The 15,886-nt window shown below is 35.5% G+C and overlaps 1 protein-coding gene across 5 annotated transcripts in view; it reads left to right on the forward strand.

Moving 5' to 3' along the window:
- PIBF1 (progesterone immunomodulatory binding factor 1) overlaps positions 1-15,886 on the forward strand; it is a 125,209-nt gene that overhangs the window by 34,703 nt on the left and 74,620 nt on the right. For all 5 annotated transcript variants that reach the window (XM_063335490.1, XM_063335479.1, XM_063335501.1 and 2 more), the window contains one exon: positions 3,698-3,796. In XM_063335490.1, the coding sequence (XP_063191560.1) occupies positions 3,698-3,796 (99 nt within the window). The remainder of the gene's footprint in view (positions 1-3,697; positions 3,797-15,886) is intronic.

Below are 15,886 nucleotides of genomic sequence, written 5' to 3' on the forward strand. Positions count from 1 at the left end.
CAAAATATGTAGGTTTACCTGTCATTCTATATGGAGAATCTTGAAACTGTGCCAGGAAACCAGAAGAGAAGGTGTTGGTGGAAAAAGTAAAGCAGAAAAAATGAGGGAAAACAAGACTTAAACCCTTCTAAAATAAATCAATTTGAGATTGTTTACAGCATTGCGATCACAAAACGAGTGATTTCCTGTACATTATTATAAAGTCCTCTTTTGAAGAAGATCCTTGTCCTGCAAAGACCTGCATATTGAATTTTGTACGTATGTCATCTTGTTGAATTCCATGGAATTACATGCAGAGTTAGGCACATACGTAAACCTTTAGGGATGTAAAGATTCAGACTTTCCGCACTGGATTTCTTTTTCAGCTTGTTTTTTTGCCCCTTGTATTCCTTTAAAATGGGAGGAGTGCTTAATAATTCATTATAACTTCATTGTAGATGTCCTTAAAGCGTCTTGTGTGGAGAAGGAAATGACTGTACTAAAAAGATATTTGTGTCATCAGCATCTGTTCCTCTAATAGGTAGTTTTGTTACTGCTCAGAAGAGTGAAAAAAGAGCATGACTCCTGCTGTCTGTCTTGCAGTCAACTGAAAGGTTCTAATTAAAAAAAATTACATCATTGTGTAGTTTTGCAAGTGTAAAATACACACACACACATATACATCCACACCGCTTCCTGTATGTGAATCTATTTTGAATTACAAAGTATGAATTTAAACCTCTACTGTTGGTGGAGATTTGACAAGGGTCTGTATATCATTGAGAAAGCTACTGAAAGATATTTAATTTGTATCTGGAAGCAATTTACAGAAGTTTTGTTCCTCATTTTGAAATAATTACTTCTGAAACGCAAATCCCTTAGATTTGACTTCATATTTTGCAAAAAAGGATTTTTAGCCTATGCTCTTTTTATAAAATACTAAAAAAATCCACCATAAGGCAGTGCTTCCCAGTCTGAGGCGCCCCTCAATGGCAAGAGAAATGGAACCCCAAATTGAGAGCAAAGCCATTTTGCAATGAAGTTGTGTGATGTGATGATATGCTGATTGTGACTGAAAATAAAGCTAAGACGCTGGCTTCATCTTCAGGCTGAAAGCATAGAATAGTATTACATCTAAGCTAATCTAATATTCAGTTGCTCTTTCTACCACTTTGCAAGCCCAATGTGCCTGATGTTTCCCTTGAATTTATTGTCACTTATTTTACACTTGCATGAGTCAGTTCAAGAAGCTAAACTGGGGGGAGGGAGGGTGAGAACCAATAAAAAAGGTGGTGCTTTCAGTCTTAATTTATTTGTGACCAGTTTCACTTGCTTAGTTGTAAGCATTGGTTATGTTTGCATTAGCAAGTATGAGTGAGTTCACGGGGCACGTGAATGTCCGCATGAGGTTTGACTTTGGATTAGCTTCAGTCTGTTCCCATAGATCAAACACAATTTAGTAGTTTTGAGCATGTTTCATGCTCTCCCTGAGCACGTCTTCTGACTTGGTTCAATCTCACTGGAATCCAGTTTGTGCACTCTAGAACAGTTTAGGGATGTGAAGTGCAATAAATGGCAGTTGCTGAGATTTATTTCAAAAGCTAATATAGATGCCCTTGTGCTTCTGTTTCCCCTCCCCTGCCCTCAGTCCCACCTTCCCCCCCCCCACCCCCATACCTGCTTATGAATCTCTAGGTAGTATTACTGTCCCATTTTAGAAGAGTACTTTCACACGTATGATAGGCTTGTGAGATTCCTGATGGTCCATGTGGCCTGGATGTGCAGCCATCAGATAGGTGCTTTACCTCTTTTAAAAATCACAGTCACACAATCTGAAAACTGGCAGTATCGCCAGTGTGTTTCCTAGCTCTGTTGAAAATACTTCAACAGAAGTTACATCACGTCTGTTGTTTGAGCAGTACCTCACTTGTGTCCTTTTTCCCCTCTGTTGCATTTTCAATTGATTAGCTATTCAGTTAAGCAAAGTAGTTAATTCTCACTGTATATCTCCTACCATTGAATTTTTATCCCCCTTCTGTTACTCTAGTCTTAAGGATACAACATTGCACTCTGAGATATAATATGCTTGATCTGAGTGCTGTTAACAAAATTAATTACCATGTTCTTTTATTTTGGTATGAGTCACCTTTTAAAGAATCTGCTCTCAACATCAGTCCCTGAATTTAATTGGTAAATTCTGTTGCCCAGTAACTCAATTTTTAAAGAAAATTTTATCTTTCTCTCATAGCCAGTTAACTGTTTCATAATTCTGTCGAGTCTTTGTGACTGTTTCCTATTCACATGAATTACTTTGAGTTCAGAAAAGTACTATTGATAACATCTCCTTAGTCTAGAAAATAGTCTTTCATCCAAAAATTATGTATCTTTAGTTGGGGCTAAAATGACCTAGGGTAGAACACAGGGGCTTAACAGTTTTCCATTTGCCTCTATATCTTGACTTTCCTTTTTTCTTCAAAATTTGCCTGAGACTATAATTTCACTTTGCTTTATGTCAAAAAGTTCCTGTGGGGGAGAGGGGAAGAAAAAACTTCAGTGGGAAGAGATTGATTGCATCTACATTAACAGTTTAGTTCCGATGAAAAGCGTGGTTTTGAAGTGAAACCCCCTAGTCATTGCTGCTTGCCACTTTTTTCCTTGCCTCACAGCTTGTGCTTGGATTTGTGGTATTGTGCTCACATTTGTAGCACATGAACAGGATTCCTTTTAGATGAAATGAAATTGAAAGGAGTTTCTAAGATCATCTAATATTTTCCAAATGCTGGTTGGTGTTCAAGTCACAGGGGCAAAGCAGAAGCAGCTTAAAGTAAAATCCTCAAAAATGGTTGTAGCGTAGGTGTCTGGTCCTGTTTGCTTGGCAGATTGGCTGTTACTGTGTTGCACTAAGTAATGGAGATACAGTTTATAAACACTAATCAGTACTTCCACAGTACAGTTTATTGCAGCGTTATGCTACAGGCAGACTACAGATTAACAGACTATTAATACCTATATAATTTTTTAACACAAATAACTGTACGTATTATTCCTCATATGATACTATTCTCATTTGTGTCAGTGAAATAAGAATGAAATAGTTTGTAAGTCTTGACTGTTTCTTGGTTAAAAAATTGAAAAAATATAGGTTGACTGCAATAAAATGTTTGTGTTATTTTATAGCTCTGTGCAGAACAAAAATGATGCCAGCAATGGAAGCCAGAAGGAGACACCAATGATATGCAATAACCTATGTATCAGACTAACTAGCCAATTAGTTTTATGTGGAAGTAGGATTTCTGTGCCTAGCTAACCTTTTCCTGCTCTATAGTAAAAGTTGTGGATCATCTCAGATAGGAGGACAGCAGTCCCCTAGTTATCAGTGAAGTACCAAGCAAAATTATTGAAATTGATTTAATTCCTACAAAAAATAAGTAATTTACAGTTCTAATATTCTAGAATTATTCATATATTTCTGCATATAAATAGGTGGCTTGATCGTTGTCTTTAGACTTTCAGAACTGGAAACTTTGCTGGGATATATGAAAGTAATCTGAAGTAAAGCCTCTGTAATGAATAGGCATATAAATAGACAGACCCCTCTATCATTCTGTGAGAACTGAAGAAGGTGGTATTGAAGCTAAGATCAATTAGTAGTAATCCACGAAGCAAAAGAGTCTTTTTCCTAACAGATTCTTGACACGTTAACTTTTGTTTCCTTCAGAAATTTGAGAGAAGCAAGAGATAATGCTGTTGCTGAAAAAGAAAGAGCAGTTATTGCTGAAAAGGATGCTTTAAGAAAATATGATCAACTCTTAGAACAGTAAGTATCTTTTAAAATGCATATGAAAAAATCTAAAGGTATAAGTCTATATATGTATAAAGAGTTTTAGACAGGTGGAATGACTGCTTTGGCTTTCTGCTTATAAAGAATAAATTGAATTACAAACATTTTGTTTAAATGAACTTACAGATTTAATTCTAGTAGTAAACTTTTTTCTGTTACTAGTGCAGTATCAATATGGAAGTCTGATTCTTCTACAATCCTGTAAAGACAAGCAAACATAATTATGCATCTCATAGCAAGAATGTAGATTTCATACTGTACAGTAGTAGTGGTCAGACTCTGAACCTCTTCTTTTTTTCTTTTTTTTTTCTTTAGTTGAAAGTAGAAAATTATCTTGTATGATAACTTCAATTAATACCTTTTTTAAAGTGTGGAGAGAGCAGTAGTCATGAACAGTTGAGCTTGCTACATGCTTCTTTTCTTACTGCTGTCTCTTCTCAGTCTTTCATATTCCATGTGTAAAATATAGTGTCTATACAAACATACAATTCTGTTCATGTGGAGAAGGAAACTATGATTGATTTTTCTGCCTGTTTACAAGCAGTCTTACTATCCTGCTCTGCAGCACCTTGTCTTCACTTTTTGTAAATTTAGAATATTAACTATGGAGGTAATTTAATACTATGGACAGTAATCAAAGCTGTTCAGGGTAAGTTTGTCATGTGTCCTTAATTTTGGACTTGATTCATTGTTTAATCTACATCTTTTTTTCTAAAACGCTAAGGTCAGTTCATTAACCAGCTGTGCCACCTAGTCATCTACTGAAAGAAAGTACTTGATGTGAACTATTTTTGCTTGCTATTATTTTTAATGGCAAGTAGTAATCTCTTAAAATGTTGTTAGCTTAAGCACAGGTACAATGTAATTAAAGCTTTTGATTTTTATGTGTAACTCCTAAATTGCAGTGGTGATGTCACTGAAGAAATAGCATTGCCCTAACATAGCCTCAAAGGACTGAAAAAAATGTCAGTGTTAGCTAGCGGTGTGAGACAATGCGGGTAGTTCAAGAGTAGACAAGGTGGATCAGAGGACTTGATATCCGCGATGAGTTTCAGGGATTTGACTTCAGATTAATTCTGGTTATGGGCCCTTGTTATTAGTTACGGGCCCCTTAATCTAGTTATTAATTCTATGAATGGGCCCAAGGGGGCTGAATACCTTTTAGTGGTTAGATTGCATTGTAGGTGTTCTTGGATTCTCAAAAAGGAATTCAGTTAGCAAACTCTGAGATGATGGCTCCACAATGCAAATCAAAATGTGGAAATCAAAACTGGTTAAGTGGGGACAACCAGGAAGCTTGAGTTTCTTGATCGGAACGGATCAAGATCAAAACGGATCTCTTGAGTTAATATAAAATGAGTTAACTGAAGTCCTAATGTGAGTCAACAATGTGTTTCTTTCTGATGAGACTCCTACCTTTTACTGTGATAAGACTAACTATGACATGCGGGGAGTTCATATCTAACGGGAAGTTCTTCTGGAAAGTAGGTCTGGAGTATGATAATTTGAGTATGTACACTTTCTTGTTTTTAATGAAAATATCAACTTTATAATTCTTAATATATTTATTTTTAAACTTAAGAACCATGTAGAAAATACTTTATTATTCTGCTGTGTTTTCACTCGTATAATGTGTCATTTTTTTCATGTTGTTGCTTTTTTGAGGAGGGAAGTTCCCCTACAATCAGAAACATAGGAAGAAGATTTTAAAACGCAATCTTTAGGGGGCGGGGAAAGAAATACGCTATTTTTTGTTACCTTATTTGATACACTCATGCTTCTGTTCTCCTGTAGCTTTTCCTAGTGATAAGCTCTCTAATTAAGTAAAACTCTCCTTTATTTGATTTAAGTAAGTTAATGAGTTGATTAGTACTGGTTTTTTGGGAGTTCAAAGTTGATTATTCCTCAGAAGATTATGCTTTTCAGAGAAAAAAATTCTGCTTGGGAAAATGGAAAACCCATAGTTTTGTTCTTTAAATGTAGGTGTCTCTTTAAAACTACCTTCCTTTTAACCACAGTACAGGTGTCAAATCCGTGACTTCTTCCACATTCCAAATCATCTACCTAAATGAACTGCAAAGCAGCAAACTGGCATGATGAGATTGAATAAATGCCTCAACTTAAAAGACCCCAAATTCTGAATTTACTGTGGACTGACACATGGCAGTACTGTGGAACAAAGAAATTTTCTAATATCACCAGAAGCCCCTAAGATAAAAGAGGAATACCTGTGTTGTCCAATTCTGTATTTAAGTGATTATAACAGCTAGTTCTACTTTAGTGAAAACAAGGTGACTCATCCTAGTTACCACTAGTATCATAATCTGTATAAACAAACATGTTTGAAAGCTTCAGGAGTATCTGGAATGTTGACTGGCCTGAATGGTGGTTAAACAAAGCCCCTGGCAAATCTTGTGATCAGAAGTGTAACTAATATCCAATTTTCTAGTCAAGTGCAGTTATTTTCATTTTTCTTACTGATGTTTGTGATAGCTTTTTGTAAACAGCTGTTTACAAATGCCAAGAAAATACCAAAAAAATCCCAAAATATCAAAGTGTTATCAAAGTTCATCAGAGTTATACTGAGAAATAATCTGCTGTTTCAACCTCAAAGTAGATCACTGTGATGTCAAGATGTAAGTTTTGTTGCTGTCTTTGCTATTATGCAGCTGTAAATTCTGTTTGAGAATCCATGTTGTGTTTACTTGTGACAGTGAAAAAAACTTAACTGATTTGATATTTTGGATTAAATTGTGGTCAATGTCACACATGTTCTAAAAAAATTATGGCCAAACGGAAACATTTTCACTTTGTTTTAAACTGCTGGTAATGTGACTGGGAATTTTTTTCTAATTTTAAAGCTATATTACTTGAATTGAAGGTGTCTAGGGGTTGAATGAGGAGAGCAATTCTATAATAGCTCCATCATCTACTGCGTGGTAAAGTCTACATACTAAGTATGTTCCAACTTTTACTTCTCTTGAATATTCCTGGAGTGTTATTTTCAAACTATTGACTATTATATCTGTTACTCACTTCTCCTCGACAAAAAAACCCCAACCTAACAAAACAACAACAACAACAAAAAACAGCACCAAAAAGTGGAACAAGTGCATGCAGGTTTCCTATTGTTTTTTTCCTACTGGTTGAATTTTCTAGTTTCATATAAGGTGCAATGTCAAACTGAAACGGTTGCTTTATTCAAAGTAGACTTCAAAGCAAAACCAACTTCATTCAAAGTTGTTACAATTGATTGCTGCTCACATGATGTACTCAAGGTGATTTTTCTTGTCCTGTCTTTGTAATGATAAAATGAAGAGAAGCAAAATCGGTATGAAAAGAAGAAAATTGTGTTATGGCAATACTGCTTCTTCAACTTTGCAATGGGCATCGTCTATTTAAAAAACTCAGTTTTGTAAAAGCTAATGGGAGGTTTAAATTCCTGCCTCTGTCTATGAGGTAAAAGGATATTTTTAAGTATGTACTTTTTTTTAATATTATTTGAATAGGCACAGATGATGAAAGGGCATTTTTAAACAGTTTTTTTGGGACTGAGTAAAGTTAGGATGATGGCTACAAAAATAGTTTAGAGTCTTAGGTTTGTTCTATAAGGATTTCAAAGGATTTTGGATTATTACTTAAGCATTTCTGGATTGATGTATATAGCTCAGCTATTTAAAACTGTTAGATATGTAACGGACAATCTGCTACAGGTAAAAATATCTTTAGAAGTATTTTTAGTGTTTCTATTTAGAAATGCCTTTCTCAAATGAAAAGGCAAGTAGAATAAAAATCATTGACATTTCTTGATAGCAGTTGTCTATGCTCCATAGGTCTAAAAAAAGTATGCAAAAAATTCTCTGTACGATTGTGTTTACCTATTTAATGCTTTCTTCACAGTCAGCTGCAAGCAGTGTATACATTTTGGAGACTTCTTTTAGTCTATCCGTTAATCTTTATAATTTGAATCTTGCCTTTTTACTGCTGTTTGCTTTGTTCTTTGTAATTGTAGAACTTTTTAGAATTCATTTGGAGATGAGATTACTGCTATCTGGTTTTAGTTGTTGGTCTTTAAACTTTGAAGGTTATGGAGAGAGGTGATCAATCCTGTTTATAAAATGAGTGTTTAAATTAGATGAAATTAAGATCCCTATATCTTCTTATTAATTCTAGACAAGCCTAGAGGACTATCTTAGATGAGAAGATAGTTGGATAAATTTACTGAATAAATAAATGTTCTACTTTGCATTTAGAATCGCTGCTGCATGTGCAGGAATCTCGTTATTAGATTAGCATTTACAACATTATACATTCATTGTTAATAGAAGCATTACAATTAATTATTTGCCCCTTCTATTAACATGTTTTTATAATCCGGATGTTGACTGCAATGACAGGATTCTAAACTTGAAACTATGAAGTCAATTATTTGTGTGCTGGACTTATTGCTAATATTTAAACAAGGGTCTATTATCTCTTCAACAACATTTGTATAAAATGAGGTTTTAAATATGAATAAAAAAAGATCCATGCTGAAAACTTATGGCCAAAATATTTCTTTGCCAAAGCTACCATAACCCTATATTAAAAACTGCTGTCATAGCCTTTTACTCCCTAGGCAAGGCTGCTACTTTTGTATATGAAGCACTTTGTAATCTCTTGAACCGAAGCGCTATGCAGGTCTTGAAGATTACTACCACTTTAATCTTCAGTTTCAGTTAACATCATTAGTGTTTTCTAAAATACTTTTTTGGTAATAATCCTTTGCTGCTGCTGTATTCATTTGTGAGTTGTATAGTATGATGTGTATATGTAATCTTGATAACGCTTAGGCTTTCTATCAGAATAAAGCCAAACCCTTTACTGTCACTGTTAGACGTTGTCCACATTTCAGCCCTAGGCAATGTAACTACTATGCATTTCCCATAAAAACGGTCTTCATCTTGTTCTTCTGATGAGAAAGTTAACTACAAGGTGCAGCTAAAAGGGTAAAGTTCCATGAATGTAATGGAAATTGCTGAAAGACAACCTCTTTGAAGCTCAGGATCAATGCAAAGAGGGCAGTGAAAGGCCCAGGAATGATAGTACGATGGAGAAGCAGAGAAAAAGTCTGTTTCCCAGGTGACCGGGTCTCGTTTGTTTCCAAGCTGTAGAACACTGAAATCCATAAGAAAAACAATTCCATGCATCCTGTATTTCTGCTGAAATTACTAGGGAGGCTCCTACCCTTTTTCCCTTTTCTTCTGAGGATGTGTTTATTTGGAGTGTACATCTCAATGGATGACTCTAAGCTGCATTTTAATAAGCAGAAGGAGAAAATCTATTTACAATTCTATGATTCTATGATTAACTGGTTTGATCAAATAGATGACTAGTAGACTGCACGCTTGCTAGGGCATGCCTGGTTGTCTTTGGCTGTTCCGTAACAAGGTTCTCAAAATTTACATTCTTATCTAAGATAGCGTTCTTCCAGAATGAATGCTTTAAGCACTGTAACCAGTCACCTCATAACTGTAACTGTCTTGATGTTGTAGAATTATCAGTGTCAAGACTCATAGGAATGATAAGTTAGGCTGATGGCTGACCTTTCTGAGCTTCATTACATCTGGAACACAGGCTTTGAAGTTTGTTCCCTTAGTGTGCAAGGAATGTTCAATGATTATATTTATAGCTCTAGAAATCTTTTTATTTAAGTTGCTCTTGCCCCAGCTCCTAAGAAATAATTCTCACAAAATATTATTAGCCTCTGACGGATGCTTTGGGAAGTCCATAATATGAACATATCCTCATATCATAAAGATTTTCCTTAAGCCTTGATGTTCTCATTTTGCCTGTTCATTTCCTGCTAGCCAAAATGCCTTAATCTTAAAACATTAAGATTAATGAAAGGAAAATGTTAAAATTCTGTGTTGGCTATTATGCGCAGTACCTAAGAAACTATTTACTCTTTTAAGTCCATAGGTTTTTTGTTAGCTTGGGAAGATTGAAAATATGTCAGTGTTCTTTGAGAATAACTTTGAAAGCAGTTATAAATTCCTTCAAAGAGTCATTATGATATAAGGGTGCTGCCGCTTAGTCTTTCTTGAATTATAGGGTTGAAACTTCCACTGCAGTCCATGATTCTGCTGGGATTGTGAGTATCGCTCATGTATATACACATTTTTGTGATTCGCTGCACACAGCTTCTCATTAACGATGAGCACTAACAGGATAAGCAAATAGGAGTCTTTGGAACTCATCACCAAATGATATTTTGGGTGCTAAAAGTTTACATGGAAGACTGAAAAAGCTCAGAGATAAATTTGATAATTACTTAACAAGTAGAAACCACATCCAGTCCAGGAAATCCTTGAGCTAGAAATAGTTGAATGCTAGTGGGAGAGGATTATGGAGAAATACAATCTATGCAGAAGTTTTTCTTTCTCTTCTCAAAACATACACTTTTGGCTACAGTTGGAGACAGGATTATCAGGCTACATGGGCCTTTCATCTGATACTCTACAGCTATTCTAGGCAGAACAGAAGCTATGAAACACTGGGAAACCTGTTTACTAGGTGTGCGTTGTGTCCCTTTGAGAAGTCTAGGCTGGATGCATTGACAAGATATAAATGGAAGCATTTATCTCAAGGTGAAGCTAATGTGATTTTTCTTTTTTGATTTTTTTTTTTTTTAAGATTGTTAGACGTATCAGGTTATCTATGCAAATAATCATCTGAGCTTGAAGGATTAAATTTGTGTTTGAAGCCCCTAGCAGCATTAGGTATCCCAAAACATTAGCATTTCAATGCAGGTGAGAAAAGAACCTGTTTATAGGAAATTCAAAGTACATGGATTTTAGAATACGGAAGAAATATAAGTCACAAATAGCAACATGATCATAAATAGATGCAGTGATTGTTAGTTGCATATGTCTACCAAAACTCTGTATTATAATGTCAATTCAAAAGCTAAATTCTTCAGAGCAGGGATGTTGTATTTTCTGTATGTCTGTAAAAAAAAGTTGATATTCAGATGATGGCTATTTATGTAATATTATATTTCAGCCTAATAAAACTGTAAAAGTTTTCTTTTAATAGTAATTATCTTCTGGAACTACCTTCTCATTCTGATTACTCTCTGGAAAAGGATGTGATGCTACACCCATATCTGGACAACTAACTGTTGAAGAAGTCTGTCCAAATAGGTGTTTTTGTGGTTTGAGAAGGAAATTATAGCTTTGTAATCTTATGAACCCCATAGTAAACTCATGGGAAAATCTGAAATGTTAGTCATGAAGACTGAACGTTTATGAGAGAGTGCGTTGGTCTGTGTTTTGGCTAGAGCTTTTCTTCTGCAGAGTTACATTCAAACTGTTGAGAAAACGTTAGGTGTAACTGGAAGCCTAACTCTGCCGCTCTCAGCCTGGTCCTCACTTGCGTGGTGGTGATACCTGTTTCATGTAAGTAGCTGTCACGAATAAGGAAAATGGTAGCAGGTTGCTCTGGAATTGGGGGTAGCTAGTCCATTTGTAAATTAATATATGAAGGACTGTGAGTAAATGAAGGACCATCATACTGTGTTCATGAACATGCTGCCAAAACAGTGTACATCAGTGAGCCATGGTACTTTCAGGCTGTAAGCTGCAGGGAGCTGTTTAGCTTTGGCATTAGTCCATGCACCACTGAATATACCTTATTAATCTTAATCGTATGGAGGACTTCCCAAAAGAGAAGGACAGTGTGATATTAACGTGTAGTGCTCATAACTAGTGAAACCACTGTTCACAACTGGTGGAACGACCACATGAGTCCTTGGCAGCCTGTTATCTGCTTTCTCTCTTCATGAGATTGGCTTGTCTGGTGACCAGTGCCTCAATGAGGAGAGAATGGGAAAACCGGGCTTGGAGGGCTGACTTCCCTTTTGTGTAGTCTTGTTTCTAGATAAGATTTCCTCAAGAATGTATCCCAGACTTCGTCAAGGTTGCCTCAGAGTTGTTTACATTCGGGGAGTAAATTTTTTTGAAACTACATGCCTTCACCATTGAAGTATTGCATCACATATTGGATAGTGGGAAGGCCACGTCCTTTGGTTTACTCAGTGCAAAGCTATTTAGATAATTTTTACCGCTGTTTGTGTTTCTAGCTAAATGATCTAAAGGCACAATTGTGTCTACTTATATGACTATCTGGGTAACTCTGTAAGAATATTCTGTGAAACCAGCAAAAGGAACGTGCAGTTAATGTTCATTGCATAGTTAACAGAGTTCAAGAGCTTGCTAAAGAATACCTTGATGCTGGATAGCAGTAGGGTGGTAAAGTGGCAGCGTTTTTACCAAACATCTTATAGCCATAGTGGCACTTAGATGTGACATGACATTTGAATCATGGGGACACCAAAAGGCTGGTACTACTTTGTTATTTATGATATCAGTGAGTGTAAAGCTGTGAACTGGGTTTATATTTAAAAAAAGAGGAAAAAAAGAAAAGTTGCAAGCAGAGCTTTAGCAAGACCGAAGTGTTCTGGATGGTCCTCTGAGGGGAGCACTGCATGAAAGCAGATATGCTGGACTGCTGCTGATGGTTGCTGGTGATGATTAATGGGAGAATTTCTAATTCCATGGTAGGAGCAGTGTGGTGAGAGGCAGGAAGGACAGGGAACCTGTGAATTGAAGAAACCCAGCAGGGATGGAATGGAAGGGTGCATATGAAAGAGTAAAACTAGGGGCTTTACTACAAGCAATAAAGGGCTTCTGTAGTTCTTACCACTAGGTAGAATTCATAAAGATGTTGCTCGTATGAACATATATTGCTCAACCCTTTCTTATAGGTCCTGTTTATTAGCAGTTTTTTTTACTTGAAAGGAAACTCATGTTGATGACTAAAGATGTTGCACAGACCACCCTGAAACTCCTTTCCATGAAGCATGGGGAGGGTAGGGATTGTGTGTGTATGTGTGTCCCTTAGAGGTACTCCAGATGCAAAAAAATTGCCACAGTTTATGCCAGTTTCTCACCCACAGAATAAGTATTCATATAGGCAGCATAACTTGAGAAATTTTCTCTTAAAGAGAAGCAAACTTTTTCCATCAAGTGGCAGTGTAGTTGTAGAAATAAGTGTACTAGAAATGTAATTTAGGTTCCTTTGAGGTGAAGCTTCGGCGTTATGTAAAATGCTTATACCTGTCAGTCATTTAGTCTTTTCATAAAATGTTAGATTTCATAATAGACACATGAAATGTAAATGTACATACTTGCACTTATGAGCCTATTTGTATATTTCTTCTAAAACTTAAAATACTGGATGTATTGTCAAAATTCTGCAACTCTTGGCTGATATTTTAACATAAATACTACTGCATGTGTATGTATATAATCTCGTTTAAGCTTTGATGTGGAACTTGTCATCTGGAATTGTTTTCATGGATATTCTAATTGTTTCATGGAAAGTGTTCGTTGCCATGGGTAAACAGATATAGAAGTGCACTGATTAATCTGATTCATCCCTTCTGAAATTTTGCTTAATGTTTGCACTGATTTCTCTGAGATATTAACCTTTTCCTTTCCAGAAATATAATCTAGATCATAAGTTTCAAGATGCTTCAAAAAGTTACATCTTCCCATTTTACCTTGGATACGTTGCTGGAGTCACCAGAACTGGTTGTGGGTTGTAGAGAGGGAAAGAATTTGTCCCATTCAAAACCCTACAAGAAGGGGAGAAAGATTTGTTTGTGCAAAATGGTACCGTAAATAGATGAAGGTAATTAGAAGCCTTAGTCCTTGTCTTCATATGGCACTCACTTCAGGCATTTAGCTGACTATTGTATCTCCAAGTATACTCAATATAGACTGTTTCTCTAAACATTAGAGGGCCAACATGGTGTGACTGATGTAAACCCTGTGCTCCTATGAAATGCCCAAAATTAGGTGGAGTGAAACCTCAATTGATATACATTAATTCTAAGATTTTTAGACCTAAAACCGTGTTAAGAAATACTGTATCTCTTTTGCCTATTGCATGTTCGTCTAGGACATTTTTGTTTTTACAGGCAGTGTACTTTTTAGAAGCTAGTGGGGCTGGGTTTTTTGGTTTTAGTTTTGTCCCTTATGACACTCTGTTCCCACTCACAAGTTGTGAAATCTGGGTCTAATTTCTGTGTTATGTCAAAGTTCTGGACTTTTTTCAAAGTATTCTATACGCATAGATAAATGGGGTACATTTCAGGTTTATTTTCTTGGTGCCTGATGAATGCATCTTTTCAAAGAAAGAAAAAACTTTTTAAAGTAGTGCATTTGCTGCAAGGTACTTGTATTATTGAAGTGTGCAGATGAACAGAAAGAAGTTCACATACTACAAGTTAGAAAAGAGCTACCTTATGGTAATTTGTTTGCCTGCCAGTGTTCTCCTCCTGTGCCCTCTCCCCCCGCATTTTCTTACTTTGTAAAATAATCAAAGCTTCCATTTTGTCCTTTGTCTCAAATGGTCATCTGTTTATACAGAACAACTGTATTAAACAGTTTTTGTTTATCCATTAGAGTAAGCAAAAATAACAGCCTTTTTTATTGCTAAATTGATATCTTTTGGCAGAATTATTTGTGAATTATTTTTAAAGATGGTTTTTACATTTATCTTTGTAAGTCTCTTTTGTTATGCCAGCTGTCTAAATCTTTTCATAAACTTCAGTTAAAAGAAACATATTTTCCATGATTATTTTAAAATATAATGTTTACTGGAAGGGAAGTCTAGTGAATTCCCACAGATGAAGTGTGAGTGTATTTCTCCCACTTGTAAATGAGTTCTTATTTCCTACAGTACATATTCTGGTACCACAATGAGTCATTTTCAACATGTTTTAGTTTAGCTTCTAAAACATTTAAAAACTTGGCAGATACATGTAAATGAATGTTACATCCAGTTTTAGAAACTGCTTCCAAATAATATTTTACTAACATGATGACTGTGAATAGACCTTTCAGAATGCAGAAGTATCCTTTGTGATAAGCCTAAAACATTTGCAGAGGTCTTTTTTTTTTTTTTTTTTTTTTTTTTTTTTTTTTACCTTTAGCATGTTTTGATTTAACCGTCCTGTAAAATAGGGAGAATATTTCTGTGAAAAAGCCTTAAGTTTTACAGGCAAAGTGTTGTAGATCAAGTATTTTAGCCAGGCAAGGAATAGCTTTCTTTAGGAACGTGAACTGAATTTTGCAAAACTTCATGCTATTTTATTTTACAATTTTTCAATTTTACACATTTTTTCAAAATAAATATAGTGCCATCTTTGTTTTAATGTGATATTGTTTAAGGTTATATATGCCATTCCACACATGCCAATCTTTTTCCTAATATGTTACCTTGACAGTTCAAATATTAGAATAGAACTCAAGACTAAATAGTTTGTATGTTTAAAAGGGACTTATGAGTGATGGGGGTGGAATGGGAGAAAAATGGGGGAGGCAGACTAGGCATACTTAGATTTTTAAAAAAAGGAGGAAAAAAACCCAAAATTAAAACCAAACAAACAAAATAATCACTGAAAATCAACAGTGTTCCATTTGTGAGGAAGTTTATTTTCACTTATCTATTACTTAAAGAATATTTTTTTATTTTAACTTCTTTGCCCTGGCTTCCTGGTATCTGGAGCATTTATTATAATGGGACCTTAGATGCTTTGCTCTCATGTTGATACCTATGGTTAGACACACTCGCATTTCTGCAGTCTGGATTTGAATACCACCCTACATTTTTTCCAATTGTTGGCAGCATTTGTCTTGGCAGTTTAATATGCATGGTCGGGACAACTTTGCAAGTCCGTGATTATTCTCTGTTCCGACTTTAACCATCTGTATCTTGTCCACGATGCAACACCATGTTATCAGTAAGTTCTTACTGTAATTACCACCCCTAAAAATTTCTTTAGTTTTTTATTGGACTCAGAAGAAGATGGGGGAAAACATTTAAAACTTGGATTGTTAAGTATTTTGTTTAAAGATTTCCTGGAATCCCTTTTCCCTTAGTTCTGTGTTATAACAGATAAAGGAAACCTATTTCAAAACCCTTCTTTCCCCCACCCTCTCTTCCCCTGTTGGTCTT

Source organism: Chroicocephalus ridibundus, chromosome 1, assembly GCF_963924245.1.
Source record: "Chroicocephalus ridibundus chromosome 1, bChrRid1.1, whole genome shotgun sequence".
NCBI lineage: Eukaryota > Metazoa > Chordata > Aves > Charadriiformes > Laridae > Chroicocephalus > Chroicocephalus ridibundus.